General features: G+C 38.3%; 1 protein-coding gene across 9 annotated transcripts in view; it reads right to left on the bottom strand.

Annotated features, from left to right (window-relative positions):
* Nucleotides 1-13,941, bottom strand: part of VTI1A (vesicle transport through interaction with t-SNAREs 1A) — a 417,207-nt gene extending 403,266 nt beyond the window's left edge. For all 9 annotated transcript variants that reach the window (XM_069099005.1, XM_069099000.1, XM_069099008.1 and 6 more), the window contains exon 1: nt 13,658-13,941. In XM_069099005.1, coding sequence (XP_068955106.1) covers nt 13,658-13,751 — 94 coding nt within the window. In that variant the 5' untranslated portion in view covers nt 13,752-13,941. The remainder of the gene's footprint in view (nt 1-13,657) is intronic.
* Nucleotides 13,942-14,120: the final 179 nt, after the last annotated feature.

Genomic DNA, 14,120 nt, shown 5'->3' with positions numbered 1-14,120 from the left:
CTCAGTGGACAGAGTACTGGGCCTGAAGTCAAGAAGACCTAAATTCAAATTCTGCTGCAGATACTAGCTGTGTGACTGTGGGCAAGACACTTAACCTCTGTTTGCCTTAATCCACTGGAGAAGGAAAGGGCAAACCACTCTAGTATTTTGCTAAGAAAATCCCATAGACATTATTGGTATGCTATTGTCCATGGGGTCATGAAGTTTTGGATACAAATGAACAATAACAACATATAACTTGACATTTATCCCTAATGAATTTCATCTTATTAGATTCAGTCAATGTTCTCATATGTCTAGATTTGGAGGAAGTATTTCTGCTTTTGGCTGCCATTTCTATGAAAATGAAAGCCTAGGAAGATCTTTTTTAAAACTGTTACCAGAGGGGAAGTGAAAGGACACCAATTCAGTTAGCCCCAAGAAACCACATAACACTACCTCTTTCTCATCTTTATCTTTTCCTTCCATTGCTCTTCCTAAATTACATCTTCTCTGATTCCCAAAAGGGTGATTTTGAAAAATCTTTTACCTCTTTTCCTGTAATAGCACAATTCTTTAGCTACCATGTGGAGAATAAAAATCTACATTACTGAAAGTTCAGCTATTTTTATTGTACTATTTCTTCTATGAAAGACCTCAGTGAACAGCCACTCCACAGTATTTTCCTACCAAGAAATTCCTCATTTAAAAGGGATGTGGAGATGAGGAACAAGAAAATGGCATAAGGGTGCGATCTGAACTGAAATTTGGTTCATGGGGAATTTCTGTAGGTAGAGCACCACCTCTGAGGCTATCTATCTTCCCCATTGAGATACCCTAACACAAATACTCACATAGCCTGTTAATATTGAAAAGTACTTTAGAGACTTTCTAGTTCAAATTCCTTTTTATAAATGAAGAAATTGAAGAACTGAAGGCCCAGAGAAGAAAAATTACTTACTTTACTCTGGTCATATAGCAGAGGGAGAATCAGAACCCAGGCCTCCAGTTCCAAGCTTTCTCTACTGCATCACATTGCCTAAATAGTAACTAGAGATAACATGTAGTACCTAGAATGCCACTGACAATATAAAGCATTTGCATGCTTCCAAATAACTTAATATTTGTATGGAAGTAATAACTCACATTCAAGCTTTCAAATGCTTTAAGGATCTCAAAGCACTCTTTTAACAAAAAGTGGTGAGGTAGGTAGTGCCTACCAGTCATCGTGACTTTTGTCTTATCACTGAACTTTGATTACACTGGAAGAGTGAATCTGATGACTTTGTACAACTCTGCCTCACTTAAATCCAATTCTGTATAAGTTAAGATATTTCTCTGTGATATCATTGGTCCTCTTTGAAAATGAAGGACAAATAAGATCCCCATTTAACAGATATGGTAGATTTGAGAGAACAAATGACTAGTATCTAAGGTAAGAATTCAAACCTGGAAGATGGCAGAGTAGAAGCAGGACCTCCCTGCTGCTCCCGCTTCCACCTTCCCCAATCCATGTAAAAAGGAGACTCTAAACAAACTTTGGAGCTGCAGAACCCACAAAATGACACAGAGAAGCTAACCTCCTACTGAGGACAGCCCAGCAGGCCGGCAGGAATTGGCCAGCCCAGTGCTCTTGGAGCCCAGCCCAGCCCCACAGCCGAGGTTTAAGCCCCAGGGTGGGCCTGACCAGCTGCCAGCTGGAGGGACTCCAGATTTATGAACACATAGATGTGAAGGACAAAGTGAGAGGTCAGTGCAGTCTGGACTTTGGGACCCAGTAAGTGGGAGTACGTGGCTTTTACCCTCAGGGGGAGAAGCCACTGAGATGCCTGTCAAAGCCATCCAGTGCCATGTGGCAGCTTCAGCTCCTGGCCTGCAGAGTGTAGGGGGACCAAGCACCAGTCTGAGGGGTAATCGCTCTTGCTTTAACCTTCTTGGAACTGGATTGCAGTCTAGGGTGGAGGTCCTGGGGTGTGTGTCCAGCTTGCCAGAGTGTGTAGAGACCTCAGAGAGGGCTACCATCTAATACCTCCGGCAGCTGAGAAAACCCCAGCAATTGGGATGAAAGCTCCCCTGTCTGGTGGCAGAGTCCTGCTGTGGCAAAAAGCCTAGGGGTCAAGTGACTGAGGGGAAACATGACCAAGCAAAGGAAACAAAGCAGACAGAAGATTCCAACATTACACTCCTATTTTGGGGACAAAAAGGAGCAAAGCATGGAACAGGAGGAAGACAGAGAAGTCAGAACTCCTGAACCAAAAGCTTCAAAGGGAAACACAAGCTGGTTACAGGATATAGAGGACCTTAAGAAGCAGATAAGAAAAGTGGAGGAAAAATTGGGAAGAGAAATGAAAACATGCAAGAAAATTACGAAATGAGAGTCAACAGCCTGACTGAAGAAAATTATACCTTAAAAAATAGACTAACTCAAATGGCAAAAGAGGCTCAAAAAGGCAAAGAGGAGAAGAATGCCTTAAAAAGCTGAATTTGCCAGATGAAAAAAGAATCTCAAAAGCTCAATGAGGAGAATCATTGCTTCAGAATTAGATTGGAGCAAATGGAAGCTAATGACTTTATGAGAAATCAAGATGCTGTTAAACAGATCCAAACAAATGAAAGAATAGAAGGCAATGTAAAATATCTCATGGGAAAAACCACTGACCTGGAAAAATAGATCCAGGAGAGAGAATTTAAAAATTATTGGACTACCCGAAAGCCATGATCAAAGAAAGAACCTAGAAATCATCCTCCAGGAAGTTCTCAAAGAAAACTGCCCTGATGTTTTAGAACCACAGGGCAAAATAGAGGTTGAAAGAATCCATCAATCACCTCCTGAATAAGATCCCAAAAAGAAAACTCCTAGGAATATTATAGCCAGGTTCTGGATTTCCCAGGTTAAGGAGAGAATATTACGAGCAGCCAGGAAGAAACAATTTGAATATTGTGGAAATACAATACAATCAGGATAACCTAGGATCTGGCAGCTTCTATACTGAAGGATCAAATGGCTTGGAATATGATACTCTGGAGGTCAAAGGAGCTGGGATTAAAACCAAGAGTCACCTGCCCAGCAAAACTGAGTATCATGTTTCAGGGGAAAATATGGTCATTCAGTGGAATAGAGGACTTTCGAGTATTCTTGATGAAAAAACCAGAGTTGAATAGAAAATTTGACATTCAGATACAAGAAACAAGAGAAGCATGAGAAGCTAAACAGGGAAATCATAAGGAACTTATGAAAGTTGAACTATTAACATTCCTACATGGAAAACAATACTTGTAACTTATGAAACTTTTCTCAGTAGTTGAAGGGAATATATATTTATATATATATGTATATGCATATATATATAATATATGTATATGTATATATAATATATATTTATGAGGGTATATGGGCATATGAATACATATGTGAATGTGTATATATATATGTTTACAAATATATATAGAGGGCACAGGACCAATTTAACAGGAAGGGATGATACTTAAAAGGTGAAATTAAGAGGTGAGAGAGGAATATAATGAGAGGAGATGGGGAGAGACAGAATGGGGTAAACTATCTCATAGAGAAGAGGCAAGGGAAAATGATTACAATGGAGGGGAAGAATAGGAAGGCAAAAAGGAATGGGTCAACCTAATTCCCATTGAATTTGGCTTGAGGAGGGAATGAAATACACAGTAAATAGGGTATCTCACCCTCCAGGAGAGTAGGGGGGAAGGGGATGAGAGGGGGGATGATGGAAGGGAGGGCAGGCTAGGGAGGAGGGAAGTTGGAAGCACCCACTTTTGAAAAGTGATGGGATCAAAGCAGAGAATAGAACAAGTGGGAGGTGGGATAGGAGGGAGGGAAATATAGTCAGTCTTTTACAATATATCTACTATGCTATTGTTTTGCATTAGCAACACATGTACAACCTATACTGAACTGCTTATCTTCCCAGTAAGGGTGGGTGACAAGGGAGGAAGGGAATGAATCTGGAATTCAAAATTTTAAAATCAAATATTCAAATATATACTATACTATTTTACATGTAATTGGGAAATAAGATATACAGGCACTGGGGTATAGAGATCCACTGGAAAAGTTGAAAGGGGTATGGGAGAAAATATGGGAGAGAGCAGATTGGAGGAGGGGATCCTGTGGGACTGCTATTTTGGGGTGGTGGGTAGGGGAAAAATGGGGAGAAAATTTGTAACTCAAAATCTGGCAGAAATGAATGATATAAATCAGAAGTTAATAAATCATTTGAAAAAAATGAGAAAAATAAAATAAAAAACAAAAAAAGAATTCAAACCTGATATCTCATCCAATGCCCTCTTTCCAATATGCTAAACTCTGGGGGTGCAGAGGTGATACAACAAATGTTCAAATCCCTTTATGATCAGATTGAGAAGTTGTAAGTTAGAAATTAGCAAATCAATAGCTCTATTACTCTCTTCCTGGTGTATACTGAGCATATAATTATTTACTTGACAGATCCTACAATAGTAGGATTAGAACTATGTGGGAAATCTTTAGTGGAAACTGTTTAAAACAGAAGTCTGTGAATATGTGATTATAAAAGGAAAAACAAACAAACAAACCACCTAGCCTGCTCCTTGCTGACTTTATGTCTTAATAAGCTACACTGGAATGGTTTTCATAAAAGAAAAAGTCACTAAGATAAAGTTGTAGGAAATCTAAGAAGCAATTCTGCAATTGCTGATGACCATCCTGTATTTTAAAATAGGAGATGATGATTGTATGTTTCCAAATGTCTTTTCTCATTACAAATGAGAAGTCAGTTCAAATGATCCCAACTGGAAGGTCAAGTCTGCACATGTGCAAACTCATTTGGGCTTATCTTTTTGTTTACTTTAATACTCCTAACTTCTTCACATATGTACACTGGAACATATTAAATTAAACAGCATTCACTAGAGTGTAGCACTCACTACAAAATGGGTCCACACTGACCTACATCCAAAGGGTTTTACTTAAGTTTCAAAGAGACTGTTTGACTTTCTTGTGTACTATTGTGGTCTTATTTATAAAGGAAACTCATAGTCTGAACTCTGAAGACCACTTTTTACTGAGTCTACATATAGTTTGACTGGTTCTCCAAAGAGGCTATACTTTTAAATCATCTTGGCCTCCTTGCTTCCAATCTTTACCTGATCTTCTTAAAGCACTAATTTGATTATGTCATTTTTCTATTACTATGATACAAGAGAGTATTCAATATCTCCACTGCTAAATTAGAAGCACCTCAAAACAAGTTTCAGTCACATTCACTTCTGTATCCCCTTTGGCACCTAGCAAGGTAGTAAATGCTCAGCTGATGTTTGTTAAATGAAGGAATCAGTCTGACCATTCAGAAAAATCCTTGTTCTTAAAAATAAGGTAGGAGGAAGGAATAAAAAACGATAAGTCAGATGTCTTTCCACTAAGGTGAAAAATGGAAGTGTTGGCAAGTTTGGCTTATGACTTAAATAAGACCTTATTTAAAATATAGGGCTCTGTTAGGTGCTGGTGATACAAAGGCAGTAGTGAAATTGCCATATGAACATATAGTTCTGAAAAAATAATTTCAAACAAGTAACAACCATATGAAGGAAAGTTCCAAATCACAGAAAATAAGATATTCCTATCAAAACAATCTTATGCCTAACAAATTGACTAAGATAAAAAATGGAAATAGTCAATGTTAGAGAAGTTATGGGATGGCAGGTGTATTAGTATACTAGTATATGAATTGGTCTAATGATTCTGGAAAGTAATTTGTAATTTTGCTAAAGAAAAAGTAACTAAAATGCCTCTAACCTTTGTCCCAGAGCTACTCATAGCCCAGGGAGTTCTAAACAGAAAGACCCCGTATACATATATACTAAACCAAACCAAACCAAACCCTATGCTTCAAGCCTCAAGACACATATTGGTTAAATTGAATTATTACAATATTATGGCAATGTACAAATTCAGCAGTTGACTTGGAGAAAGGCATCCAATTAAAAAGGAAAGGAAATTTGAATAATACAAAATTATTCTGCACCCACAAGAAAATGAAGGGAACAGAATAATATATTCAAAAGATCAAAGGAACTGAAGGTGTGAAGGTGTCAAACCCTCTAAACTTTGGCTTAAACAATAATGGAAAAATATGGAGGTTCAATAAAAGAAAGATACTTGAAAAATCCCTTTAAAAAATCAAGCAAATTAGGAGCAGGTAGGTGGCACAGTGAGTGGAACACTGGCTCTGAAGTCAGGAGGACCTGAGTTTAAATCCGACCTCAGACACTTAATACTTACTAGCCCTGTGACCTTGGGCAAGTCATTTAGTCCCAACTGCTCTCCAAAAAAGCAAAAAAACAAAACAAAACAAAAACACAAGCAAATGAGTTCTTTCTTCAAGCACTACAGATAATACCCCCCCCCAAAAAAAACACAAGAACAGAAAATAAATGCAGGAATTATTATTATTTAGGAATAGCTCTGAAAAAACAAGTACTAAACCTGACAATACTCTTAACTACAGACATGTGAAACGATAACTTTGTGGGACTAAACTGCAGAATGGGAAGATATAGAAAAAGAAAGTGGAGATAAAATATGGAAGGGAATGTGTGATGTTCTCTAATCAAATGAATGGTAAATAGTAAAGGAAAAATAAGAGAGACTATGGGAAAATGGATGTGTTGGTAAAAGGAGGAATTGATAAATGGGGGTAAAAAAGGAAAAATCTTGATTCACTGAAGAAAGGGGGTCCCACAGAAGAACACTCCCATGGAAGGAGATATTCCAAAATGGGAGAAAGTGACATTGGATTGGGCATCATCTGAAGGTTTTTGGTTCTTAGAAAGAACACTACTTTAAGAGATTGTTATGTCTCCATAGAAAGCAATTTGCCTCAGGATAGGGGAATCATAGCTCCTGGGGACAATCAACAATGAAATTGGAGACTAGGTAATTAAAATGACAGATCCTGGACCAAGAAGAGTTGAGAAAATGCATCTCCTTCCCTTCACTGCAAAGTTGGAGGGGACTATGAGATTGTAATATTGTATTATCTGTCACATGTGATTAATGTGATGGTTATCCTCAGTTCTTTTTTTTTTCTTTTTATATTTTTGTTACTAGGGATGACTCACTGGGTAAAGAAGAGGGGAAGGGCATAATCTGAAATTAATGTGGTGTGGCTAATATGAAAATATGCTTTGTAAGAGTTCACATGTATAATTGATACAATATTACTTACCTTCTCAATAAGTGTGGGAGATGCTGAAGGGAAGGAGAGAATTTGGAACTTAACAGTTTAAAAAATAAATGTCAAAAAGACAGAAAAAAATTTTGAAAGCAAACAGGATTAAATGACTTGCCCAGGGTCACACAATTAGTAAGTGGTCTGAGGCTGGATTTGAACTCAGGTCCTCTTGACTCCAGGGCCAGTACTCTATCCAAAGAAATTTTTTTAAAAATAAATTAATGTGATGTGAAAACAAAAGGCATCAATAAAAAAATAAACCATTTTACTATAACCCATTTTTCTCAGCCCTGGATAGCCCAGTTTGAATGACTTTGGTGGGTGAAACCTTAACTTTTGAGTATGCCATAAAGAGCAACCACCAAGTTTAAATGATAGCACCAAAGTGTGCTGTGTGAGACAAAATTCTGGACTAGAATGATCTTTGGCTTGACCCTTCATGAAGATCTTAACCACTCCTGGGGTTTTGTTTAGGCTCTCAATGGCTCAAAGTAGCCCACCAGGCTTGTGTATTCATTCAGGCAATGTTTGTGAAGCACTAATTCTGTACAAAACATTTTACAATGGAATGAAACAATTAAAAAAAAAGTCTCCACACTCCTGGATCTTCTACCATGAAAAATACAACTCATAGACAAGGATGAAAAACTATACAATGTATAATAACTGTAGTACAGAATAAGTGTAAAAGAGAAATATATAGGATTATGTAATAACTAAAAAAGAAAACATCATTTATGGCTGATCAAGATCAGTGAAGGCTTTGCAAAGGAGAGAGCAGCTGTGCAGTCTTGAAAGAATGGACAGAATTTCAAAAAGTGAAGATGGCAAGGGGGGGAGGGATAGACTGTAAGGAAAGGCAAAAGTGGGGAAGTGGTAGAAATGCAGAAGCAGCAAGTTTTGCTGGAGCAAAACACACATCCATGAAGATAATTAGACAAGATGGGCAGCTACCCAGAATACAGAGATACTTTTTAATATTACTTTCTATAACTGTACATATTTTTATACCAGAAAATTCCATTCTCTGTGGGACACCAATATTCATTATACAGTGAATCAAATTGGATGTGTTTGCAGTAAAGGCTCAAATCCTCTCATGGAGAGTAATATATATGGGGAATGATTTTCTAACTTTGCCTTGGATTCACAAATTTGTTCTCACTGAGAGATAAGGCTGGAAATATACAAACGACCAAATTCTGGAAGGATAAACTTCCAGACTAAGGGATTTGGACTATTTGGTAGTAAATAAGTAGCCATGAAAGCTTTTGAGCAGACAAGTGCTATAACTAGATTTGTGCAAAAGATGAATCTGGCAGTGGTATGACACAGGAAGGCATGAGGCATGGTTGGGGGGTAGGAGGGACAGAACTAGAAGCAGAGAGAAATCTGCTGGGAGACCATTGCAATAATCCAAAAAACTGAGTGATAAGAGCCAGATTAGGGTAATGACAGTGTGAACAAAGATGAAGGAATGAATACAAGACTAATTTCAGATTCAAAAGGTCTTGGTAACTCATTGAATACAGGAATTTAACAAACAAGTATTTACTGAGTACATACTATATGCCAGGCATTAAGATGGTACAAGGCATGAATACCAGAACTCAAATAGCACTCTAGGCAAATCATTTAACTTCTTGAAGCCCCAGTTTCCTCATCTGTCAAATGGGGATAATAATAACACAGAACAGCCCAAGTATTGTAAAGATAAAATGGGATATCTGTAGAGCACTTTGCAAAACTTAAATCATTATATAATTATATATTATTAGCTATTATTACTATGCCAGGCAATGTATTAGTTGTTGGTAATACAAAGACAAAAATGTGAAACAATCCCTTACCTTCAAGGAGTTTACATTCTAATGTGGACAGGTGACATGTACATATATAGGGATATACAAAACAAATGTAAAACAGAAACAAAGTAACATTAGAGGTTAAAGACACTAGTAGCTGGGGGTAGGTACTAAGAAGGGTTTCATGAAAAAGGTACTGTTTGAAGTGATTCTTAAAGACAGCCAAAGATTCTAAGAGGCAAAGGTAAGAAGGGAGGGTGTGGACCCATGGGTGGAAAACAGTGCAAAAGCAGAGAGATGAAATGGTGGCTAGGTGTCAGGCCTAACAAATGTTAAGAAAACCAATCTGGATGAACTATAAAATGAATAGAAGGGAATAATATGTAATAAGACTGGGGCCAGGTTATGAAGAGTCTTGATTGGAAAACAAAGGAGTGTATGTTTGATCCTAGAGATGACAGGGAGTCCCTGGATTTTTTGAGGAAGGGGGTGATGTGGTCAAACCTGTACTTTGGTGGCTGTATGGAGATAGGGCTGAGGTAGGGAAAGACTTGAGGCAAGAAAACCAATAAGGAGACTATTGCAACAGTACTGATAAGAGTTGATGAAAGCCTGAAAAACACTGGTAGCTATGTGGGTGGAGAAAAGGGGGCATATATTAGAAATGTTATAAACATAGAATTTAAGGGAAATATACTTTCTGTTTTTGAAATATTTTGAGTATGAAGTGCCACAAGAATTTCAACTGAAAATATTTAGAAGGCAGTTAGAATGTGGATCTGGAATCCAGAAGATAAAAGAGACTTATTCAGGTTTATAGAGCTAGTAAGTATCTGAGGCTGAATTTGAACTCAGGTCTTTCTGACTCAAGGCCTAGTGCTCTATGCACTGTGACACAGTTAACTTAGCAAAAAAAAAAAAAAATGAACATTAACTAATGAGACTTCAAATTGTTAGAATCTGATAACTAAATCTCTACTGACCAGTCCTGGGTACATGTGAAAGATCTCTAAATTGTTTCCATTTCCATCCCCAACAGATTTCTTTACTTCCAAAAGATAATTGTTTCCAAATAAATTAATATTTTTTTCTGAGAATTTGCTGCAGAAAATAAAACGTCATTTTAAAAAAAATTTGGTGTTTAAATATAATGTCAGAGAAGTATTTAGCAGAAAAGGCTCCAACCTTCCAAACTAGTTTAATTATTGAACCCACTTCCAATTCATAACACAAAGAGACTGCAATTTAGGAAAAAAAATTGTTTATTATGATTGTCCCTATTACTAAGGCTTATGCAATATGGTATTGGAAGCATTGTTTCTTTAAAATAAAGTTTTAAAGTAAAAGATTATTTTCTCATTTGAATACCTGGATTCAAGGCATAATGTTCACAAAGAAGAGATACTATTGTTAATTTTACCAGTCCAGTCTGTAAGAATGAGCTGCTTTGGTTGAAAGATTTATTCATCAATTTCAGATCTCCTATATCATAACATTTGGAATATTCACTAAGGTTGATACTGTTCACATCACATTTTCTTAGACAATTTTATCTCACTACACCTTAAATGAGAAGCAGAGGCTGACACACTGTTGTTTCACAGCTGTATTCACTAATTGCAAATGTTCTTCAGATGACTTTTTAGAAATAGTAGCCTTTTTCTTCCTGGCTTCTCCCATCTACTCCCAGTAAGTATTTTTTTTTTTAATTTATCTTTACTGATGAAAAGAAAAGGGGACAGCACACACAACATTATGGAATGAACCTTTAAAATGAAGATCATGTAATGACACTGTCTAGTTCAATATGTATTACTGAACACTCTATCTGCTTAGTATTATAAAATCTAACATACATTTTCTTTTTAACAATCATATTAAGGTGAGTTTATAAAGTGCATTCAAGTTTAATTCCTTCAATTTCTTTTTCTTCTCTAATTGCTAAAGCTAACATTTAAAGTTTATAAAGTCCTTTTCTAATAACAACCCTCAATATCTCTACCATATGTGGGGCGTGGAATGGGGAGAAATGGGGTGGTCAGGGGAAGAGAAGAGAGACAGGAAAAAGAGTTTCTAGATCTGTGATTTCATCTTTGTAGGAAATTTTCAGTATGGAAACTCTCTCCAATATTGAAAATCACCAACTCATCTATAATTAATATTCTTAGAGAGTTGTTTAAGACATCGAGAGATTAATTGACTTTTCTCATAGTCACATAGCTAATATGTATCTGAAATAACACTTAATTCAACCCTGGTCCTTCTTACTCCAAGGCTGGCCCTCTAATCACAGTACATCATGCTCCCTCTCATTTCCCAGTTTACAGACAAGGAAACTGCAAATCTATGAAATTAAGTGACTAATTCATGTTCAAATACTGATGTTTCAAGCAGTATTCATTCAAATCAAAATCTCATATCTTCACTTCCAGCACTCTTTCCATCATGCCATGCTATTATTACTCATGTTATATACCCTCTATGTTTAGGTCACAAGTATGAAAAGGTATAGTTTTTCCTGTAAAGGCTTTCCTCTGTTGTTTGTAGGAACTATTCTAAAATGTTAACACAAAGTTACAAGGGGAAAAATATTGCTACTAATAAAAGTATTTGTTTCTTAAAAAAAAAATATTTGCTTTCACAATTCTTGTGGTACAGCAATGTTTTTGCTACTTTGTCACTTCAGAATATTTTACAGTCTTCCAACATCATTCCATTTAGTTTATACATCAGTCATTAATAAAATAATAAATCTCCTAGCACTAAAATTCTTACATTTACACAAAAGGTAAACAAAACAATAAATCCTGTTATTCCCAGACTCTGGGAATCACTTAAAATAATCTGTACCACTAACACAATGAGAGACTAGGAAAGAGATGAAGGAAGCCCAAAAGAATTAGGATGATCTTGAGCACTGAAGAAAGGAGAACTGGTGAAAAGAACTGAATGATGCATCATCATCATGAAGTGCTCAGGCCATCAGCCACTTCCTCCATAAAGTGCTCAGGCCATCAGCCACTTCCTCCATAAAGTTTCTGCAACAGCAGAGCTGGATTATAAATGCTACCTTGCTTTTGTCCTCATGTTCCCTTACTTGGAATCATATCCCTATTTGAGATGCCAGCCATTTCCACAAGAACTAACTAGGCCTGCAGGACAGGAGTGAAGCCCAAGGTCAGAGATCCTGGTTTCAAGCAAATATACCTATTAATAGAAAATAGGTGGTAAGGAGAAAGAAAGATAAAGAAGGAACAGAATTACTCACTTTTTTTTCAGACTTAAGAGGCATTTTCTGGTTGCAAGGAAAAAGGTGGGAACAGAGATTAGATTTACAACTATGGAAAATTAGTACTTGGGCAGCAAGGTGGCGCATTGGATAGAGCACTGGGTTTGGAATCAGGAAGATTCATCTTCATGAGTTCAAATCCACCCTCAGACACTTCCTAGCTGTGTAACACTGGACAAGTCATTTAACCCTGTTTGCCTCAGTTTCCTCACCTGTAAAATGAACTGGAGAAGAAAATGGCAAATCACTTCAATGTCGTGCATAACAAAATCTCAAATGGGGCCATAAAGATTTGGACACAATAGAAACAACAAAAAATTAAAACTCAACACCATTCTAAATTGACCCCCCCCTCTAAACCACATAATTTCTACCTTCAAGGACCTTACAGTGTTAGTAAGGAAAATAAAATTATATAGTTTTCATTATTGTACAAATCAGAATTTAAATGCATGGGAAGAGTTGAAAGTGTTACATTTAAAAGAATGAGGGATCACATTTTGGCTTTTTTGGAGAGGAAAGAAAAGCAGGAGGAGGACACCAAGAAGAATCTTAATTAGAATCAGAGACTTAAATTGATGGCTGGTATCTCAGAGGCCATCTAGTTCAACCCCCTTATTTTCCAGAAAAGGAAAACTAGGGCTCAGAGAGATTATGTGACTTGCCCAAAGTCACACGGTCATTAAGAAGCAGAGCAAGGATCTGAATTTAGTTCCTCTGACCACGAATCCAGCATAATTTCTTCTTCATAAAGAAGTCCTTTTTGAACTATGCCTTTAAGACGTCAGGTAAGGAGGGGAAGGCTAAGAGTACCCCAACAGCAAAATCGAATAGGTGGAAAATCTTGGGAAGTGTTCACTTTGTCTGGAATCTGGAGCACTGAGAGGAAGCAGAGTAAGCTGAGGATGGCAAAGGAGTTTGTAGTCAGGTCCCGGCGATCCCTAAGTGTCAGGATGTCCTAGGAGTCTGAACTTTTGTCCCCTATGCCACGTAGAGTCGCTGAAGCTTTGCCGGCAGCGCAGTGACGGAGATCAAAGTTGTGCTTTACAGATATTCACCTGGCAGCCCATGGGAGGGGGGGATCGTGGGGGCTGCTAATGACTGAGATCAAGACAGACTTGAGACCGCAGCAGAAGCGAAGCGAACACAAACTCCCTGACCAAGCTGCCCATGCAGCCCCTTCCCTGGTGAGGGATGGACTGTAACGTCCCTCCTTAACTTCAGTCCCCATCCCCTGGGGTCCTCTGGGTCTCCGTCTCCGGGGTTCCCCAAGCCCAGCCCTTCTTCCCGTCGCTCTTTCCCTGCCCGCCCGGCTAAGGCTCCCCTGGGGCTCCAGAGCTCACCTGGAGAGAGTTTGGGGACCCTCCCGATCTTGCTGGTTATCTCTGCGGTCAGCACCGCGAAGTCCTGCTCGTAGCCTTCGAAGTCTGACGACATGGTGGCTGTGAGGATCTGGGGCTCGGCCGGAGCGGGTAGGGGACAGAGTCTCCGAAACGCCGAAACTCTAGCAGCGGCGGCAGCTGCGGCGGCGAGAACCCGGGACAGCTCCCAGGACGGCCGCTTCCGGGTTGTGCTACTTGTGCTTCTGGACCGTCCGGAAACAACTTATTCGTACTCAGTTCCCCTTGGTGATCTCTCTTTCGATCCCGTGAGACCTCAGAATCTAGGAGGGCAAATTGCCGCTGGTCGGTGGAAAAGTATCCTTTCTCAAGGCACACGCTAGAATTATCTCTTCTTCGGCTCTCTAGGGGCCGGCTCCCCAGCAACAAGTGATAGGAAGTGGTTTCCGGAGGGAACCACTTTGGA

Source organism: Petaurus breviceps, unplaced genomic scaffold, assembly GCF_028583685.1.
Source record: "Petaurus breviceps papuanus isolate PSGF00001 unplaced genomic scaffold, PetGlider_PUasm1.0 37, whole genome shotgun sequence".
NCBI lineage: Eukaryota > Metazoa > Chordata > Mammalia > Diprotodontia > Petauridae > Petaurus > Petaurus breviceps.
Note: the sequence above shows the minus strand (reverse complement) of the source record. Positions and strands in the feature narration are given on the sequence as shown.